Source organism: Gracilinanus agilis, chromosome 2 (assembly GCF_016433145.1).
Source record: "Gracilinanus agilis isolate LMUSP501 chromosome 2, AgileGrace, whole genome shotgun sequence".
NCBI classification, from domain to species: Eukaryota; Metazoa; Chordata; class Mammalia; order Didelphimorphia; family Didelphidae; genus Gracilinanus; species Gracilinanus agilis.
Window position 1 is genome coordinate 169,484,322 of NC_058131.1, and position 22,699 is coordinate 169,507,020.

A 22,699-nucleotide genomic window follows, 5' to 3' on the forward strand; every position below is an offset into this window, starting at 1 on the left:
TGGATACTGAACCAAGAGATCAGATTAAGAAGAGATGATTAGAAAACAAAAGGAAAACCAAGAGAATAGTGTCAGGCAAAACCAGATTGGAGAGATGATTCAGGAAAAGAAAAGTAGTCAACAGTTTCAAATGCTGCACACATAGAGAAGAATGAACAGATTTGGAAATTAAGACCACTAGTGACTTAACAAATATATTTTTAAAGGCCATACAACTCAATTTAATTTATAATATATAATGTTATATCAATTAAATTGCCAATGAGACACTTTAAAAACATGTAAAATAATAACAAAATTATTTGAAAGATCAAAGAACCTTTGATATAAGGGGAAATAATGAGAGAAAAAAAAGTAGATTTGAAGGGCGAATAATACTTCCAGAACTCACACTATATTACAGGGCATTAATCATCAATATTTTGTTGCTCAAAAATATGGAAGTAGAGCAATGAAATGAGACAAGGAAGAATTAAAAATAACTGAACCTGTGGGGCAGCTGGGTAGCTCAGTGGAGTGAGAGTCAGGCCTAGAGACAGGAGGTCCTAGGTTCAAACCCGGCCTCAGCCACTTCCCAGCTGTGTGACCCTGGGCAAGTCACTTGACCCCCATTGCCCACCCTTACCACTCTTCCACCTATGACACAATACACTGAAGTACAAGTGTTTAAAAAAAAATAACTGAACCTGGAAGAGAGTGTGGCTGTAAAGATATAGGGATCCTACTGGCTGTGGTCACTCTCAAGAGAAGGAGAGTCCTTGGTTTCAGTTCTAAGACAGAGTGGTGAGCTGACTCTTGCAATGTCCAGGAAAGCCAGAGGTAGTAAGAGTGTTTGCACTGACAGCACTGCTAGGAAACCTGGTTTGGGTTTAGGAATGAAGAGAAGCATCCTGAGGTAACTCACAGATTAAGGTGTGAGCCAAAGGAGTGACCACAACCAGCCCTGGATTATAGAAATTGAAAAAACCAAGAGATCAAAAACCCCTCCAGATAGAGCTCAGAAAATAACAGCATGAAACACCTGATGCCTGAAACAGTATGCCCAATATAATGGCAGCAGATATCAATACTAACATAAAGTTAAAAGCCAAGAAAAAGACCAATAAAAAAGTAACCAAAAGAAATAAAAAACAATAATTCAGCTACTACAGTAATAGAGTTCAAACACAGACAATAGTCAAGTCCAAGCTGTTGCTTCTAAAGTTTTAAAGGAAAATTTTAAATAATTACAAGCAGAAAAAGAGTTCTTGCAGGAATTTAAAAAAGACTCTAAAAATCAGAAAGGATGAGGAAAATCAGGGGTGAGGGGGAAGAAAAATCAAGAAAATTATGAAAAAAGTCAATGAATTAGAAAGGAGATCCAAAAAATAAACAAAAGAAAAATAATTCATTAAAAAAAGAGTTACTCAAAGGAAAGTTAATGATTTCATTGGACACCTCCTTCTCTTCTGCTTTCTCCTCCTTTTCCTCTTCTTTCTCCTTACCTTCTGTTTTAAAATCATTGCTGTGTATTGGTTCTAAGGCAGAAGGGGGTTAAAGGCTAGGCAGTTGGGGTTAAGTGACTTGCATAGGGTTACACAGTTGGTATACAACAAAAGATAGACTTTTTTGCACTAGATTGGAATGTATAAATTGTTTTAAAAATATGTGCTATGAATAAGAAGGAATTAACATGTATTCAAATATAATTTGTTGACACTTCCAGGTTAAGATGGCTGCAGAGTAGAACAAGCTTAACTCTCCTCACCATCAACCAACAGCATACCTCCAAATGACAAAAAAAAACAAAAAACAAAATCCAGATGAAAGAAGGGACCCCACAATAGGGCGTAGTATTGAAGGTATGTGGAATTTGGACATTTCCACGCTATAAGGTGGGGGAAATAGCTTCCATCAAAACGAGAGCTGATCAACCCTCCCCACCCACAATACCAGAGTCAGAGGCTCTGCACCAGAGTTAGAGCAGGGGGGGGGGGGGGGGAGGAATCTAGCTTCCTGGCAGCTAATTGAGACCACCAGAAGCTTGCTGCTGAGAGTAGCAAAACTTGAGACCCAGAGAGGCTCAGACCTTGGGCACAGGAGTGGAGCTGAGTAAGGCAGTGGACAGTGGAAGAGGCTCAGTGCACTGAGACTGGGGGAGAACTTTAGGTGGAGGAGCAAGTGTGGGCCAATTTCCGGGCTCTGGGCAGCTGACTAGGACCACCTGGGTCTTGACCCTGAGAACAGCTAGAGTAGAGACCCCAGGAGGCTGAGGAGTGCAGACCTTGGGTGTAAGAGTGATGCTGAGAGGGGCCACCAATAGCAGAGGCCTAGCAGACAGTGGAAGCCAGGAGACTGGCAAAGTAGTCTCAGGCAAAAACTGCTCCTTAGCTCTATACACAGAGAGCCTTCCTGCTTCACTCAGACTTCTGGCTGAGAAAGAAAAACCAGGATAATGATGATAAGCAAGGCCCAAGAAATAACGACCAAAAAGACCAAGAAAAAAGCTCTAACACTTGATAACTTTTGCACAGAAAAAATCCAGAAAGCAGAGGAGGACAACAAGTAAAGACATCCAAACCTTCCCCAAAAAAATGAAAATTCATCACAAGCTCTTGAAGGGTTCAAATCTGAGATCATGAGAAAGATGGAAGAAATCTGGCAAGAAAAGTGGGAAATAGTTCAGAAAGAAAATAACAGTTTAAATGGCAGAATTTTGCAATTGGAAATTGAGGTTCAGAAATCAAATGAAATGATAAGCAAACTGAAGACAAGAAATGACAAGCTGGAAGCCATGAAGAGTGAGATAAACCAGACTGAAAAGGAAAACCAAAAGATTATAGCCGAAAACCAGTCTTCAAATATAATTTGTTAGAAGGTAATGATGAGTGAACACAAAATACGTATGAATTTGTACTGTAAAGAAAATTAATTTTTATGCAAATTGTATATAATGCGATTGGCAAGGGAAATTTGACAAATCCAGAAATCAAATAGAACTCAGTATTAGGTTATTAAATATAGGTAAAGAGTAGTCACCTCTCCTTTATTTATAATAAAAGTTAAGAGAAGAAGCCAAATGAGTTCAGAGAAATAGTTAAGTCAATAAAGGTATAAAGAATGCTAGTTTAGTATATGAAAGAAATATTTAATCAGTTATATAGAAAGTCTTAAAGTATAAAGAGGCAAAACTGGAGGTTTTTATTCTGCTTCGAGCAGAGCTTTGAAAGGAAAATTGGAATATAATGGAACATTGCTAAGGGACTTTAATCAAAGTTATTTGGAAGTTGTAGAGTTTTAATTAAAATCCATTGGGAGTGATTTATTATTAGGGTTTTAAAAAAAATGCACATTTTATAAGTATAGTAACTTAAAGAGTTAAAAAGGAAGAGAACAACATTACAAGCCGCTCAGAAAAACTACTTCAGCCTTCATACTATTTCAAAAGTAATTAACCCCTTCCTCTCATACAGGAAGGAGAAGAAAACTGCTTTAAATTATTTTACATTGATATTTAGGGACTAAAACAGCAAAGTAGTAAAAAATATGACTACAAAGTTGATATCCATTGTATGATAAGATTTAAAGATGACTATAGCTTAACTATATGCTTTAGAAATTTTGGGGAAACATTTTGTACAGGTAAAAGTTACTAGCTATCTTACATAAACTTTAGAGATATAACTTGAAAGCCCCAAGATGTTAGTTGGCAGCTTGAATAAATTTTGCAAACAAAGTTAGAGTTAATAGGGTTTTTAAGAAAATGGTATATAGATGTAGAAGGCCTAGAACTTTAGGAGTTTATTTGCCAGCATATCCAAATGTTGTAATCCTTATATACTATCACTATATCTGAGAGACTTGGTGATCAAATACATCATTCCCTATTATGTGCTAGACAATTCTTATTCACAAGGAATTTACATGCTAATGGAACTGACAACACAGACCTGTGAAATATATATAGAGAATAAATACACAGTGATTGTCCACATCAGTGTCTTTACCTTGTTTCTCCTAATTTTTAGGTTGTTTGAATAAGTCATTTGGGAGTTACTGTAATTTCAAACTATATCTATTTATCTTTATCATTTCCTCTAATTTCACAGATGATTTATCTTTGTTCTTACAAGATGAAGATCTGGCTTAGTTGAATAAGAAATGACTCACACATTGGCAACCACTTATTTTCCTGCCTGTCTCCTTTGAAGAAAAGATACAGGTCTGATACCAGCCTTTAGTATCTTTTATTTCTTAAGGATAGACCAAATTTTCCAACATATTTTATGCCACATGTCCCCCCACAATTCCCTTTGCATCAGTCACCAAGAATGAAGATACATCTCGATTTAATTTGAATAATATCAGAATCTTCATGAAGTATTTCTACTTCTACATCTCTACCACATATATCTGCACTTGCAGTTGGCACTTCAAGATTCATTGGGGTCTTTTTTGCTAATACTTATAAAAATCACTGAAAGAAAGGTTGACCAATTATCCCATAAAATTATGTTTTTTGTTTTAAGTATTGTTAATAGTAATTCTACTCCCTCCTTTTGGGGTCTCTCTAAGGCAAGGATTTGCTCTTAACTCCTAATATGGGGAGAAAGGAAGGTATATTCTTCCAACTTGGGCCTACATGTACCTAGAAGCATGAGAATATTCTTTTCTCTTTCTGCTTTCTGTTCTTTCCTGCTCTTATGTAAAAGATTACTGGCAATGGAATGACTTTGTCAGAGAAGCAGGAATCCAATGTACATGGAAAAAACAAGCTGTTGTTGCTGCCCCTGAACTGAAACATCAGCATAGCTTGAGGAGGAACAATTATTCAACCAAGTAGCCAAGGGAAAGTCTCATCCATCAGTTAAGCCTCTCAGAAGTAAACTTGGGAGAGTGAATACTTTGCAGTAGTCACTTTAAGCCCGAGTCCATTCCTCTTATGTACTGTGATAGTGGTGGTAGAAAGTACACCCCAAGTTCCAGGTGATATGTTTAAAATGTTGTTCTCTATCTTCTCTGCAAATATCCTATTGTATGCTAATTAATGCTGATAAAATTGATAACAAGTCCTAATCAAAGTTATTAGTACTTATAAGGAGATATCAAAGGCATTGGCTAGATAATAGAGAAAAAAATAACTGGCAATAAATATTGAGGGGAACATAATGGAACAGGAGCTCAAGCTGATAGCTTTACGAAGATACTCCAATTCCTTAGGGTTATATGTATAAACCTGAGAGGGAGATGTAACTGTCCTTTAGGGATCCAACTTGCTAGTCTATGTAGAATTTAAATAAAGGCATGTAGCCATCATATAAGCTATATAAGTTTTATTAGAAACTGCAAATATAATACAAATAATCATAATAGCAGTTTTTTAGCTCTTTAAGGATGGTTAAGTTGCTTTATACTTATTCTCATGTTATCCTCACAACCACGTTGGGAGGTAGATGCTATTATTATCCCTATTTTACAGATGAGCAAACAGAGGCAAAAAATTGTTAAGTGATTTGCCTAGGGTCACAGAAGCTGGATATGAACTCAGAACTTTTTCTGTCTCCAGGTCCAGTTACATAGATATAAAGACTTAAAAAAATTAAATGCAAAACTTAGTGAAACAGGAACATTTAAACCCAGAGATCTGTACGTTGCATGTGATAATATTATACTTAAGAGCCTTACACAGATAAATTCCTAGAGCTTGTCTTGCCACTTAGACATTACCTTATTTTATGGGATTACTTTATGTATATTTCTTGTACTATAAATGATACAATAAAATCCTTGTTTTACACGACTTTTGCAATTCTAATAGAATCTAGCAGTCCTGAGTACACAATAGGAATTTAATAAATGCTTCTTAAAATGAATTCTTTCCAAAATTTTTGTTTATAATTTATTAATGCAAATACTATACTTACACAAATAAATATGCTATGTCATGGGGCCTTATAACAAGAAACTTTTGCTTCCATGCCAAAAACCTGATTAGTAAATCATTAGGCTCCCCAATGGTAGAGATTTTATTTCTATCTGACCAGATTTCCAAAGAAGACAATACAACTGTCATTTTGAGCTGGGTAAACATCTAAAAACAAAAGATAATGTTTAAGTAACTGATGAATAACAATTCCATAGACAATAATATTAAAAAGAATCAATTAAATATTTTGGGAAATATGGATGAAACTGTTCAGCAATATTTCCCTTCAGTCTATGATTTTAATTGTGTACAAATTAATTTAAATAAATTATTTTTATAAATAATTAAGTTCAGAAGAGCAAAAACTTACAGTATTAACAAGGCCAATAACCTGAACAAGTTTCTGTGTTACAGCTGACATATCAGAACCCAGATGATCATACTGGAAAACAGAATTTATTTCAGATAGTAGTAAAAGTATTTATGATGCTACGTTTTCTATGAAATACAAAATTTGGTGAAATATGGAAGGGAAGAAAATAAGCACTTACATTATATCTATCAAATGTCAGGCACTGAGCTAAGTACAAAGATTATTTTTTTACAAACATAACAAAAATTATTTCATTTGATTCTCATTATAATCCTGGGAGGTAAGTGTTGTTATTATTCCCATTTTACAGTTGGAAAAACCAAGGCAGAGGAGATTAAGTGATTTACCAAGGGCTTAAGTAACTTGCTTAGAATCATAAAGCTATTAAGTATCTAAGGTCAGATTTTAACTCGGGATTTCCTGATTCCAGGGTCAGGATTCTATTCACTGTGCCACCTAGATGCCTCTTGGATATAAATTACAGGGGGAAAAAATAATTCCTACCCTCAAGTTGTTTACTTTAATTGGGGAAACAAGTACATATAAAATAACAAAGACTGGATCTAGATATATAGGACTGAGAGTCATCTTCATATAAATGATAACTGAATGAACAGGAATAGATCTAATCATACAAAATATAAAAAGTAAAGAGAAAAGGGCCCTAGAAAGAGACATGGATTCTACACCACAAGTTATGGAGCAAGACATGGCTGATGTTTTAGCAAAGGAATATGAGAAGGAAGACGCCATTAGGTGGCAGATAGAATGCCAGGTCTAAAATCAGGAAGATTCATCTTTCTCCATTCAAATCTTGCCTCAGACACTTAGTATCTGTGTGACTCTGAGCATCTCACATAATCCTGTTGGTTTCAATTGTCTCATTCATAATGAGCTAGAGAAGGAAATGACAAACCACTCCAGTATCTTTGCCAGAAAAACCCCAAATGGAGTCACAAAGAGTTAGACATGACTGAAACAACTGGACAAGAGATGAGAAGGAATGGTAGGAAGAGAACTGAGAGAAAGCAATACAAAAATCCCAACCCACAGAGAGGAATAAGGATTTAAGGAGAGTGAGTCACTGTCTTCCTATGAGTTATAGGGAGATAAATGAGAAAATTAGGTCTAGAAAATTGGTAATACAGAAATACTTGAAGCACTGCCTTAACACTAATAAAGGCAAGCTCAAAAGCCATAAAATATGATATTTTTCAGTTCGGTTTATTAATCAACATACATGATTCATCATTATATCTTATTTTGGGAAATCCAATAAAACAAAATTACAAATTACAAAACAAAGAAAATTGGTTCCATATGTAAAAGCTATTTCAAAATGCTTACTGTCTCAGAGAGGGGGAAAGAGTGGAAAAGAGTGAAGGAAGACAAGTGAGAAGGAAGAAGAGAACTTGAAATTCAAAATTTTTTTAAAAGCATGAAAAATTGTTTTACTTGTAATTGGGAAATAATAAAATAAATTTGATATGTGCACAAATTTTCAGGAAATGTATCTGCTATATAAATCAAGATACCACACACACATCATATAGAGATAGATAGATAGATAGATAGATAGATAGATAGATAGATACACAAAACAAAGAAGAGGTCATCTTTATTATATCTTTGAAATTAGGTTAAAAGCAATTATGTTTACCTACCAAAGTTTTATCCACAATAACATGCATTTCCAGATATCGGGGCAATAAATGTGAAACTGTGTTTTTCTGAAATATATAAAATGTGAATACTGAGGAACTTTAAAATGTCTACTTCTGCTGAAACTACTACTAGCAATATAACCCCTAAGAAAAAAGATAAGACTCACAACTAAATATATGACAGAGACCCTGTATTACATCCAAGAACAATTATGAAGCTACTCCTTTAAAGCTGTCCTTGGCTACTAAGAATTCTCATTATGATAAACATAAAAGATAGAGCCTTGGTTTTCTTAGTATTATAGCATTCCCACTTGATAGCATTACATTAACCTTCTACACAGCTTTTTTCCCCTGAAGTTGTGCCACCACCCTCATAGCAAATTTATAGGTATCTCAAGAATAGAGATTTGACACTATATCATCTTACTGCAAATGACACATTGAATAATTTTTAAAAAACCAACAAACTCTCCATTATAATCAGTAGTATGCATATTTCAGATAAATTAAAAAGGATGGCATTGAATTCTTTTGTTATTATTGAAAGGAAAGCAATTTGGCCTATAGGAGAAAGAAAGCATTACAAGAGCCTAATGCTACCAAGAGTTCTAAACTACCAATATTAAACATGATCTTTCTTTCCTTAACTAATCAGGTCATAAGGATTCAGTTTATATTGCAAAAAAATTATGTAATTCAGGCTCCCTAAATTTTCAGGCTTTTCCCTGAAATGCATTATCATGAAATCTTATGTATTCAAAGAGGCTTCTCAGTTCACCTAGTTCAAAAATCTAAACCAATATCACTGCAAATAAAGATCCATTCTCAACTTGAAGAGAGTTACTGGTGGCAAACTTATCCTGCTTTGGGGACCATCTAATTGTTTTTCCTCAAATATAGTTGAATCTCTTCCATATTCATTCACTATTTTGGTTTTGCTTTCTATGGCCAAAACCAAACAAATCTAATCCCTCTTCCACATGTTTCCCCCAAGTCTTCTCTTCACTTGACTAAATATACCTGCTTTTTTTCAACTGAATTTCATCTAGCATGGATTCAGTCCCTTAACCATATAAGTAACTCTCCTCTAACACCATAGTGTGTCTATGTCCTTAATAAAACATATTGCCCAGAAGCAATCACAATATTCAAGATATAGTCTGATTAGATAGAGCATAGCAGGTTTATCACTGCCTTATATAGTACATACTTTTTTGCTGCTTATGTAAACCTGAATAATAAGGAGCAAATTTCATATTTGTTTTGACTCAGTTGCCCAAATATTCCAATAAAATTTAAATTTTTCTTTTTTCCTTTAAAATACAGGACTTCTACTGTCTTAAGAATCAGTTAGCCTCAACTTATAGGTACTGAAGATCACATAAATTAATGCTCCAAACTGTTTAGCAGTGGCAAAGTGCCTTCATTAAAAGACAGAGCAAATATGCAGTTTTAAGATCACAAAAACCAACAGTTTCTCTGATGATTTTTTAAATTCTAAATGAGTATTTTTAAAGTATAGTAGTTAAATAGTTTTCATAGTGAATGTTAAAGTTCTTAATACTTACTTCTAATTCTATATGATTTTTATAAGTCGCATGTCTAAACCAGGTTTCTGTATCACTTTCTTCCAAAAGAGGAATATTGGCATTTTCATTCTTTATTTGGTAAACCAAGTGTTCAAACCGTGCAGTAGACTCCAAGGGTTCAATTCCATAGCTGATATTTTCAAACTGGAGTAATCCCCTGGACATTCAAATAATAAAAACAGAAAATGATCCTACCAAAACTATTATAATCTTATATGCTTACTGAGAAACTATAGCTAAATTTAAATGTTTTGAAGTTCACATTTTTATTTTTATATGACAAGTTCTAATACTTTCTTTAATGCTGTTCCAATTCCCAGATATTATACCTATTCTAGCTGTGTAAAACATCATCTAGGAGGAGTCTCCTGATTCTACTTCTGTTGTAGTAATGGTAGTTAGAAGTAGGTTTATTGGGAAGAAACCCATTCTTCCCAATGCAGAAATTTTCTGAGTAATATGAGTGTACCTTAACAAAAGCATTAGATTCCTTCTATCAAGGTATAGAAAATGGTCCTGGGCTTTCAAAGGTCATAACAGCAGAGCACACGCTCTGGCATGTTCTACTAAACTGGAAATAGGTACAGTAAATTGATTTCCCCAAAATTGAAAGTTTTCTAAGGACTACCTAACGCATAAGGAGCTCATCACTATAATGACAACATGGCGCTGATGAATTCTTTGGCTGACTTGACACATCAAAAAGATGGTCCTCACTTTTGTAAAAAGGCTTTCTTTTGTTTCTTTAATGATCATGCCAGAATAGAAAAAAAAGGAGAAAATGCTAAGATCATTTCCCTTTTAGACAATCTAAAAGCATTAATTTAAAAATACATGTATCCCTTCCAAATCACAGAGGTTAGGGGCACACAGTGCCTCTATGATCTGGAAAATCTGAGTAAAATTTTTTGGTTTTCATATTCTTTTTGCAAACTTTAACATTTTACTTTTTTTAACTTTAAAAAAGAAATTATGTATATTTATGGTATTAAAAAATAAAGTATGTTGATATTATACGTTACTATACACATATTTTCCCAAGTTTACAAACTTTTTCTTTTGTCATCTAATGACATCTGTAAAACTCCCCCAATATCCCCATTTTATTTCTCATGCCAAACCATGATATATATCAAAACTGTGACAAGCAAAGTCACAATGCGAAAGAGATCATTTTAATTTAAATATGCCTCCACAAAATCTTTCTCTAATGTCTTTTACAGTATAAAAGTTATCCTGAATTCTCAAAAGTTATGCCAGTAGATCATAAAACTCCAGCATTTAGGTTGCACAATGGACTGAGCTCTGGGTCTGGGGTCAGGAAGACCCAAGTTCTAATCTCATCTCAGACACTTAATAATTTGTGGATCCTGGTCAAGTCACTTAACCTCTTCTATGTCAATTTCCTTAACTATAATGGAGAATACCTTCTAGGGTAGCTGAAAGGATCAAATGAGATAAAAATCATAGTGCTTAGCACAGTACCTAATACACAGTAGATACATGAACATTTTTTTCCTCCTACCAAGTTAAAAAGCTTTAAGTTTTGTTCTGACAACAAACTATTGTTAGTATCATGGAGAGTCATTTCAAACTAATCTTATTTACTTTTTTGGCAGTGCTAGTAAAGATCAAGGGAATGTTGTAAATATAGTTTAACTAGATTTCAGTAACGCATTTGATAAGGTTTCTCATATTATTCTTGTGGAAAAGATGGAGAAATGAAGATCAGGCAATAAAACAATTAGGTGGATTCATTGAATTACCTGCCCTGAAACCTTAGTGGATCTCTATCAACTTAGAAGATGGTCAAAGGTAGAACAATCAGTGGATATGGACATGACTTTTTGTTGTTTTACATTGTCATCAAGTAACTAGATTAAGGTATAGGATGGCATGCTTATCCAATTGGCAGGTAACACAAAAGTAGGAGTCATCTAACACCCTGGATAAGGCAGAATTCAAAAAGACCTTGACAAGTCAGACAAGTTGGGCTATATGTAGTAAAATTATATGGCCCATAATTTGGCTTACACTTTTATCTCTTTAAATTATTGTTTTCCTTGGACCTCATGGGATGATTCACAAAGAGAATGGCAAAGCAATTCTGGGACCCTGGCACAGAAAAGGGCAGCCTCTCCCTATCTGTGATCACAATGATCCACTCTTTTCATGGCAGGCAAAGAAGCAAAAGGGACTTTCCACTTCTGTCCACTCTTTTCATGGCAGGCAAAGAAGCAAAAGGGACTTTCCACTTCTGTCTCCTACCCCCTTTTTTATCTGAGATGACAATATCAAAGAAATTAGAGTGTGATCAAGAAGTGGAAGCAGTCAAATCAGTCCAAACAAGACTCACAGAGAAGATAAGAATCTGATAGGCTTAATTAAGGTTTAGCAGCTACCACTGATGAGGAAATTCAATCTCTCCCCTCTGCTGAAGGTCTGACTATTCACTCCCTGGATCCAGCCAGCCAAGAGCAGAGAGAATAGAAGATTTAGACAGGCTCCCCTTTTCCCTGTTTGCTCCCTGTCCAAGACAACCAGTTATGTTATCGCTCATGCAAAACCCAGAAAACAAGTGATGTTATTTATCTAATGCTATATAATGCCTGTACGCCAATACTTGGGGCTCAGAGTTGGAGGAGCTATCCCTTCTCTGGGCCCCTGGGTAATAAAAGTTCTCTTTCCTACCTCACGAGGGGCACTTTCGGTTTTTCCCCAGCAATCTTTCTAGAACACCATGACTTCTTTTAAGTGAATTTTGGAAAAGTGAAGGAATGAAATTTTCCCCATTTTTCCTTTTCTCTAAACTCAGAAGCGAAGAAGAGTAAAACCCCTCTTTTTCAGTGTTTGGTCTGGGAACTTTCTTTTCCACACTGGGAAATCTGAAGGTTTGTTGGCCCAGCAAAGAGAATTTATATATTCATTCTGCATTTTATTCCATGTCATTAAAAACTCTTGTGATCACAATATATATTATGTGAATCAATGAACATCTTGAGAAATGACCTGAAAGAATGGAAAATCCCTAAGAGTTGGGAGCCTGAAGAGAGTTGAAGCAGATACAAATACTAAATTTCATATTTTACTACTTACTCTAATATTTTACTTCATCTTTTTGACTAGACGGACTTGAAAGTCAAGAGAAAATGCTGAATATGGGCAAAAGCGTATGGTGGGGTTGGAGATTGTCACTGTCTGCCACTCTGACACTTGTAAGCTGCTCGATATTTGTGGGCTTTGAGCAACATCAAATAGTTAGTTTAGATACTACATTCTGAATTAGTTTAAACTCCTTTGGCAGGAATATTAATTGCCAAATGACAATACACAGCAGAAAAGGCCAGCAACATGGAACCAAAATAATATGATAATGATGATTATAAAATCTTTCACATAGGTTTGAAAAATCAACTTCATAAGTAGAAGACATAGAAGATGTATCTAGATGCAAGTTCATATAAAACAAACCTCGAAATTTTAGTGGACTATAAACTCAATAGGATTAAATTGTGTGATATGAAAGCTAAGAAATTTAATATAACCTTGGAATATTTAACGAGAACCATAGTGTCCAGAACTAAAGAAGTAGCAGTCCTCCTCAGTTCTGCTTTGGTCAGGCCACCTCTGAAGCACTTTTAGATCTGCTAACTTTAGAAAGAATATTAAAAAGCTAAAGTTCACCCAAACATTGGTCAAGATGATGAAGAGATATATGAGGATCAGATGATGAAACTGAAGATGCCTAGCTTGGAAAAGAGAAGATTTACAGGGGAAATGAGAGCTGTCCTCAACTATATAAAGGGCTATCACACAGAAAAGGAATTGGATTACTTCTGCTTTTTCCCAGAGTACATAACTAGAAAAAAAATGAGTATAAGTTTCATAAAGATATATTTAGGTTTGAAGTACAGAAAACATTTATTAACAAATAAAGTTATCCAAAAGTAGAATAAAATGTAACGGGGGCAGTGAGTTCCTCCTCACTAGAAATCTTGAAGCAAAGGTTGTAAGGGAAATTCTTATTCGATTCTGAAATCCCATCTAACTCTAGGACTCTGGAACTCTAAAACTGAAACAAAGTTCAAGGACTAACATAACTGATCATAGCAATAGTCAAAAGTAGCATAAAATTACAAAAAAAAGATAATGATGATAAGACACTGTGTAATATTACAATAGCTCCAACCTGACTTGTCATATGTTAACTCTGAAAATGGGAAATGGAAAAAAATCAAGTCTACAAGCATTTAGTTAAGTGTTTACTATGTGCCAGGCACTGGACATATGAAGAATGGCAAAAACAGTTCCTATCTTCATGGAGATCTATGACCATTTTTTACCTTCAAAGTGAACTTCTCTAAGTTTAAGCAATACAAATCAGTAATCATAAGATGAAGGTCTAAAAATCTAAGAAACCTCCTTGGCCAAAAAACACTATCTTCTTCAAGTGAAAAAATTACTAAAAGCAAAGGGGAAAAATAGTTTAGAATATAAACTCATTTTCTAAATATTAAATAGAAAGAAGATGGGAGATTTTTAGTATTATCATACCACAAACTGGGAAAGAAGAAAAAAATTCAGCAGTAAACATGATATGCAGTCTGAATAAAATAAATCATACCAAGAATGTAATGGCAATAGGTGAAGCTGAAGAGAGAAAATGAATATGAAATGGAATAGATCTGTAAGCATTTCTAGAGAGATTTATTCTAATTATTGGTAAAAGTTGAACTATCAAATTTATACCCTAAGAGGAAAAAAAAGTGATGTGAAGGAGAAATGGCATTCAAATAAATGAAACTGAGAAGAGTAGCTGATCTTACCAAACACCTGAGGAACTTTTTGCTAAAGGTGTCAAAATTTTAAAGCTACTCGGGGAATTATTTCTGAGATAACTTAAAGAAACAACAATTCCAAAAGAATGAAGAAAAATCACAAATGTTATCATTACCCCTCCAGCCAGTGTGATGAAATATAATTACATAAAGAGAACAAAAGAATTTGAGAAAGAATAGAAGGAAAGAAAAAGGTGCATATGGGAAAGACCATTTCATTCATTTGTTTTCCTTTCTATCTTCTTCTAGATTCCATGGGGATATTAGCCACTAATGGTTATTGCAAAAGTCTTCTAAGGTTTTCAAGAAATATTCATAACCTGAGTCCAGAACAGGTGTTGAGTGTCACGAGTGATTTTGGAAAACCTGCAACATGTCCATGGTAATTACACTGTATCTGAAAAACAATGCACACAAATTAGTTTGTTTCTATTGTCACAATTTGTCAAATATATCATTTTTTTCAGTTATTTCAAATGTTTCAGAAAATTCAGAACTGATAATCATCCAGGTAAGTTGGGTCTTAAAAGGATCATATGTCTGCCACTACAATTCTACACTGATGCCTCATACTGGCATGAAGGTGAGACCAGGTTCTCAAAGATAGGCAAAGCCCATGTCCACAGAGGTTGTAATCAAGCTGCAAAAAAATAAAGTATTGGCCAAGCTGTATCTTTTTTCTAAGGAACAACTTAGCTAAGTGTGTAAAAGTTTACCACCATAAGGTTGTCCACCAGATGATGAAGAATTTTGGACATAGCAACTTATGAATGTCATTTGGAGAGGTGTGGATACAACAAGGAGAACAAAGGAAAAGGAAAGGGTCCAATATGCACAAAAATCTTTATAGTAACTTTGTGGTGGCAAAGAATTGGAAATTAAGCATATGTCCATCAACTGGAGAATGGCAGAACAAGATGTGGTACAGGATTGTGATGGAATAGTATTGTGCTATAAGAAATGAAGAGCAGAATGGTTTCTGAAAAACCTGGGTAGACATATGAACTGATGCAAAGTGAAGTGTGCAGAACCAGGAGAACACTGTACACAATCATAGCCAGAGTGTACAATGATCAGCTGCGAATGAGATAGTTATTATGAGCAATCCAATGCAATTTCAAAAGACTTGTGATGAAAAATGCTATCTACCTCCAGAAAAATAACAGAGGGAGTCCGAGTGCAAGTCAAAGCATTCTTTGAAATTTGGAGCTCAAAGCTGTAAAAAAATTAAATTTAATGAAAATTTTTTACACATGAGAAAAAAATAAAATGAGGGAGAGGAAGATGAAAAGTATGCAAAGATTTAGAACTGCATCAGTGGAAGAAGTTTCCATACTAATTCTATCACAGATCTTTTAGAGCACTAACAAAGTATGGATAGTACAAGAACAAATATGTTTTGCTAGGTCTCTTAACTTTACTATCTATCTACCTATCTATACAGACATATATATTTATTTATGCCAACAGAAGATGTTCCTAAGAAACTGGGAGCTTCTAGGTGTTTCAAAGTTTTGCCTCCCCTCAATGGTCATATTCAATGAATTTGACTTCAAAAAATCATAATTTTTATTATACATTCTATTCAGCACAACAGACCATAACATCTCTACTCTTAAGCAGCAAGTCCTCTTGAGCTGGTGATAAACTTCTCTGAATCTAACTATATTGGTCTTTGAACTCATTCCTGAAAGATCTCCACCTTGATTGGGCATGCTTAGTTGGTACAGCTTTCAAGAACCCAGAAGTATCTCTATTCCAAAAAGGTCTAGGCAGGGACTTTGAAAGGCTATCAGATACTTAAAAATATGTAAACCTGAGCTGTGAAGAATATAAAAGATAATAGATTAACACATCCACTTTCAATTTTTTTAAATAGTATGATAAAAATATATATAGATATATTAGAAAATTAATTCTTACCATAACTTTTGAAGAAGAAGAATTTAAGATACCATGTTCATTATATGTATAAATCATGAAATCCTGTGGTAAAAATAATCTAAAGAATATAAAAAGAGAAATTTAAGTATTAAAAGAACACCACAAATAACATTATTTACAACAATAAAAATGGACCTTGAACTGAATTCATTATCTCCCTTCCCACCTCCATTCCTACCCCTCCGAAGCTTAAAGTAGCACAAAATAAAAACAGTTTTGATTTTCTCTATTGCAATCCTAATTATATCCTTAGTGCTCTAGTTACTGCAATTATGTATTCTTTGTTTTGTTCTATACCTATGATTTCATCCTCTAGCAAATTTTAGATGTGGAAGTTCCCTATAGGTTTTTCTATAACTTGTCTGACATCTTAATGAACTGTTTAGGGAATTAAGAGGTTAAGTTTCATACAAAAAGTTAAAGCTAGAATATGTAAGAATAAAGATTTATATCCAGGTGTTCCTGACTCAGAGGCTGCCCCTCTAACAACATTCTGCCTCTCAAGTTAAATGCTTAAGGAGGCAAGAACATAATGTTTATAGCTAGAGTTCAGTTGAAGAATTAGTCCAAATTCATAGAGCTACTTAGACAGGTCCAGAGTGGAGGCTTATAGATTCTTGGGGCAGAGTTTTCTTTCAGATTGTGCTATGCATGTTTCTCATGCTAGACTTCAGTAAAAATAAAGCATTTTTTCTACTTCTAAGGGTCAAACATGTTGAGAAGCTCCCCAGTAAGGAAACTACATCTATGACAACAGATAAGCAATTATTCTGTAACTTCTATTTTACAACTCTTATGTACTGGAATATTAACAACATGACATCTCCAGGATCAAAAAGTTAGTATATAAGAAAGCCTGCATCTGCACCCACATTATTCTGATTCTGGGGTCAACTTTATTTCCATTTACCAATGTATTATGGGAAATTTGGGGGGTCTTTGAACTACATTTCCCATGAGCCCACTGTCTTCCTATCATTACACGCTGATGTAGACAGGAGGACAAAATTGAGGGGCTGGCATTCAGTCCTCTTTCCTTCCTAGGGCAGCAGGGTGGAGCTGGGAACAGTGGGATGTTTGTTTGAACAGCCTATGCTAGCATGGCATGTGGCTTCATTTTCTAGAGATTACTAATAAATCTTACAAAACCATAATATTTTTTAAAGTTATCATTATATATTAATTTTATTTTTTACAATTGTAGCAACCATCTGAAGTTGGAGAAAGAATTCTCAAATTTTTAAGATAGCCTAGACAAATTTAGCAAAGCCACACTGCTGCCCTGCTCAACTCCTGATAGCTCCAGCTGCCTATTTCTGCTGCTTCTGTTCCTGATGAACTGCTGGCTGCCCAGACCACCTCTCCCTGGAAGGGGAGCTGCTGCTGCTGCCTCTGCTGATTGGAGCTGATCTCTGGAGGCTTGGAAGTATAAACCCTCCTTTTCATTGCAAACAGTCGAGTCCTTGCTCTCTGCTTGTCTTGGAAGGCCTGGTGTTTTTCTCTTAGGCAATAATTAGCATCCTAAAGGGCTTTTACCTGAGGAGAGCTTCTAATTCTAACTCTCTGTCCACGTGGCAGAGGTAGAATGTGGCCCCTAGCATTTTACCCCAAGGGGGAAGGGGAAGGAAAGTTATTCTCCAAAACAGGAAATAAACTGGCAAGCATGGCCTGCCCTATGAAAAAACAGTGTATTACCTATTTCAAAGAAATCCCAGCTGTGGGATGTTTTTTCTTCCTACTATTCCTGGGAGTTCTGACATAGATTTTGTTAAAAAGATCTCAGCTAAGGTTGAAAGATTTGCTATATCTGTTGAATTTGTGACAAGTATCCATCAGTTCATAGATTTTTAAAATATCACACAGCAAGTGGCTATATAGAAACTCATGTGAATCCTATATAATAATGGGTTTGTTTGCTGTTGTCATTAAATATGTTATTATAATTTGGGGGAATTTTGGTACTTCTTTGGAGGTGCATCACCTGTTTATTATGCTACTGTTTTATAAAACTCTATGTGAAAAATTATTTGCACTCCTACAGAGGTTCAAAAGAAATGGATCTCATTTTGGGTGAGAAATCTTTGCATTCTACCTCTCCCTGGCTGACACAATGTGTCACTGATTCTAAGCTATATATTTTTGATTTTTAAAACATTCTTTTTTAATGTTATTTTTCCTTGTATGTGCAATACAATATTTGAGTTTTTTTCTCTCATTTTTGTACTTGAAATACTTTATTGATATTAATCTTCTTTTGATTTTGCAGTAATATAAATTTATATATTTGTTATAATATTAATGCATACCCAATAGCTTTAGACTATGGAAACCTGCCATTTATTAATAAATGTTATGGGACTGTGATTAATGTTTGTGTCTGATTCCAAGAGAAGGGAACAACAGAGCCACTATACAGTGCAAAGAAGCACAATATCAAGGAGACCAACCAATCCCAATGGGATTGATAAGAATCTGCACAGTATCTAGGAGCACAAGGTCAAAAAAAGATCAAACAATACCAGGTAGGATTGATGAACTTCTATGCCAATATGAAAGGACTTGAACCTAGTGTTTGAGGTTGGAGGTTGTGGCTGTTCTGAAATAAGTTAGAGGCCGGCCTTCCCTGAGACACATCCTAGTCAAGTACCAAAGGTTGGCTATCACTCTAGCTCCTCCTATCCCTGAGAGAGAAGGTAAAATCAGACTAGGGAATGACACTTACCTTTCACAGAAAAATCTAGTCCTTTTTTCTCTCTTAGAGTATGGCAATTTCCTGTAGTCTTGGCTGCCAATGGGTAAGTGCAATATTACTGCATTTTGTCCTACAGACTTGTGGGAGAGAAATCACTTTAATTGGGCCTTGATTCAAGGACCTATTATAAGTTTACTTTTCCTTTACTTACATTTTTACATATGAGTCTTTGACATTTTATATTTCATCCACAAGTTATTTTTTCTCTTTTATTTGGATTTTTTTTTATTTTTGGATTTCTTTTGCCAATTTATTCATACAACCCCATAACTCAGCCATGTATCCTTAGCTGATCTGGGTGTTTGTCACTATCCTCCTCAGGGGGGAATGTGTTATTATCCTATAATAAATTTCTTTGAGAGTAATTTTAGGATAAGAAATTCACTACCTCACCAAAAACAGAAAGTGAACTGTTTGAAGAAGGCACCATGAAAATGCCTGCAGACCCTACACTGCATCAAGAAGATCCACACTGAACTTTGGGGTGCAGCTGACTGAACTGTGGGGGCTAAATGCATTTGTTTTGAATGTACTCTCTTATGCCAAACAGGACTGCCCTCAATTGGCTTTCTGTCAATGCGCCTAGCAATCTTTGGATCGTTGGTTTTGCTCTTTTTTCTTTTTATCCCCAAATTATTGTAATTTAAAAGTTGGTTATATTTACAAGATCCATCAGGGAGACCAGTCTTCCATGGATCTTTGGGTGGGGGTAGGGGAATGTGTTATGGGAAATTTGGGGGTCTTTGAACTATATTTCCCATGAGCCCACTGGCTTCCTGTCGTTACGTGCTGACAAAGACACAAGGATAAAATTGAGTGAATGGTGTTCCCAGTCCTCTTTCCTTCCTATGGCAGCATGGTGGAGCTGGGAACAGCAGACTGTTTCAACAGCCTAAGCTAGCATGGCACGTGGCTTCATTTTTTAGAGATTACTAATAAATCTTATAAAACCATAATATTTTTAAAGTTATCATTATATATTCATTTTATTTCTTACACTATACTCCTTCTATTATTACATGTTGTACTTAAGGCTGAACATATCATAAGGCTGAATCATTATGACACAGGAGCTAGGTTATAATGATTGTATTCATCAAATGCTGATTTATAAAACTTTGGTCCATAATTCAACCTCCAAAAATTTATATTTTAGGTTTATGATTTACAACACATCTGAAAGGTAATGGTTTGCCAATTCTACTATTAAATCCCTGATTATAACTATAATAGTTAAAATTAAATTCTGAGGCTGCTAGTAGCTTTTATAACTTTATTACATCAAAGTAGTGATAGTAAAGAGAGAGAAACGTAGGAAAGATGTAGACAGTTGCTTAGTTTACTACTCTATTTGCCACCATGATGGATTGAAGCTCACCATCAACATGGGTTCCTTCAGGTTCCAAGCTCCAGCCAAAAGAGGCCAAACACTCTCCTGGTCTCACCTTATAAGGAGTTCTCTCTACTCACTAATTTTCCCATATCATATCTCAGGAACCAACCATAGTTCCTTAATTTGCCTGGTACCATCCAGAGGGAGCAGTGCCTGTGGGATCAGTTTCCCATCTCATTGGTTTCAACTTCCTTTCTCTGTGGGTTTGTCTATACCTGCACATCTCAGTGGTCTTTGACCTCCAGATCACTTATTGATGACGTCAAAAAAAAAGTGACATAATGGAGAGATTCCCCCCTATTCCACTGGATTCTATTGGAAAAAGAGCATGTTGAAATCTCCCCAGTTGAAGGTTTGGGGAGATTAACATGCCTAGTGTCCCCAGTGAATTATTTCAAATAATTAACTTATACCTCTAAAGATTCTCTTACTAGAGTTGTATAAAATAGTGTACTTTATCTAGAGGGAATTACAACAATTTGGGGATAAGAGGGAAAGAAAAGAGAAAGAAAACAAAAACAATGGTTAATAGATGCAGTGACAAAGAGCCAATTAGGGTGCAAATTAGGGTGCATTCCCCTTTGGCATAAGAGTTTACATTCAGAATAAATGATATGTTCAACTCCCTTCAGTAAAGTTCATTATATGCCAAAATTCATTCTGGATCTTTTGATGTAGTATGTGGTTTCCTCAGGTTTCTTTATGGCACCTTCTCCAAAAGATCTGCTTTCTTGATTTAGCGTGTTAGCGAGTTTCTTTTCCTAAAATTTCTCCAAAAGATTTTAAACCTTGGATTTTAGGATAATTATACAATTTCCCCTGAGGAGGGTGTTGATCAACACCAGAATCACCCTGGGATACATGGCTATGTTATGAGGTACATGAATCAACTGTCAAAAGAAAACGAAAACACATACACATATATACACACACACACACACACACACCAAATAGAAGAGAAAAATTTTAATTCTGGGAATATGAATATATATATATGTGCATATATATATATATAAACTGTATGTGTATAAAATTATGAGTAAAAAAGAATAAACCTGTAACAGGTCCTTGAATCACCAGCAAGGTCCAATTAAAGTGATTTATGTCCTACAAGTCTACAGGGCAATTGCAGCCATATTACACTACCCACTGGCAGCCAGGACTAAGAAAATTGCCATACTATAAAAGAGGAGGGACTAGATTCTGAGGTAAAAGGGAAGTATGATTCCCTAGTCTGATTTTACCTTCAATCTCAGGAATAGGGGAGCCAAAATGAAAGCCAAACTAAGGTACTCGTAGGAAATCTGGCACGGGGAAGTCCTGAGTCAGAAGTTGTCAGTCGCTTCCTCGAACCTCAAAACAAGTCCTCTGTCTTGGTATAAATCCTCATCAATCCCACGGGGATTGTTGGTCTCCTTGACCTAGTGCTCCTTGGCATTATGTAGTGGCTCTTCTGTGATCCCTTCTTCTGAAATCAGACACAGTTATTAGTAAAGGTCCCTTAATACTTAATAATCAATTGCAGGTTTCCATAGTCTAAAGCTTTTGGGTATGCATTGGTATTACAGCTAATAGATATTATAAATTTATCTTTCAAAATCAAAAACATTTTTCAACACTGATTCCATGTACTTCCAAGTATAAAAAAATAAGAAAGAAAAAATTCAAATATCCTATTGCAAATAAAAAGAAAAACAATAAAAAAAACTTTTTAAAAATTCAGGAATTCAATATGTCAGCCAAAACAGTGTCCGATTTGTCTATGGATTTTTATAATGGTATTATCTCCAACCAGTCATAGGAGGAGGTTACAAATAAAGACAATTGCATGTGACAGAATATAGTCAATCAGTGTGTCAATAGAAGGTACCCATTTTACATGTGAGCAATGAATCCAAAAGTCCTTTTCTCCAATTTTGATAGCTGTCGGAGTGATTAACAGTACTTGAAAGGGACCTTCTAGGCAGGCTGAGTTCCTCCAATTCGCTGGAAGTTCTTTATGTACAGCTTGTCTCCTGGGCGCAGATCATGGACTGAGAAGTCTAGAGGTTCTGCTTGTACTGCAGCTCCAGATTCATGGAGTTTTCTCAAATTAACCTGTAAGTCCTATATATAAGAAGCAATAGAAGTATCCCTCCCTCCCAGTAATGATGTGTATGTAGGAGAAAAAAGGCTTAGCCTGTATGGCGGGATGGGGGAAAGATGTCCAAAAATCATCTCAAATGGCAAGATGTGTAA

General features: G+C 35.2%; 1 protein-coding gene across 1 annotated transcript in view; it reads right to left on the bottom strand.

The window, feature by feature from the left end:
* Window positions 1-22,699, bottom strand: part of LOC123233424 (disintegrin and metalloproteinase domain-containing protein 18-like) — a 160,329-nt gene that overhangs the window by 101,494 nt on the left and 36,136 nt on the right. The window contains exons 4-9 of the mRNA XM_044659537.1: window positions 16,296-16,374; window positions 14,693-14,769; window positions 9,514-9,691; window positions 7,943-8,008; window positions 6,276-6,347; window positions 5,904-6,070 (exon numbers count right to left, since the gene is read on the bottom strand). Coding sequence (XP_044515472.1) covers window positions 5,904-6,070; window positions 6,276-6,347; window positions 7,943-8,008; window positions 9,514-9,691; window positions 14,693-14,769; window positions 16,296-16,374 — 639 coding nt within the window. The remainder of the gene's footprint in view (window positions 1-5,903; window positions 6,071-6,275; window positions 6,348-7,942; window positions 8,009-9,513; window positions 9,692-14,692; window positions 14,770-16,295; window positions 16,375-22,699) is intronic.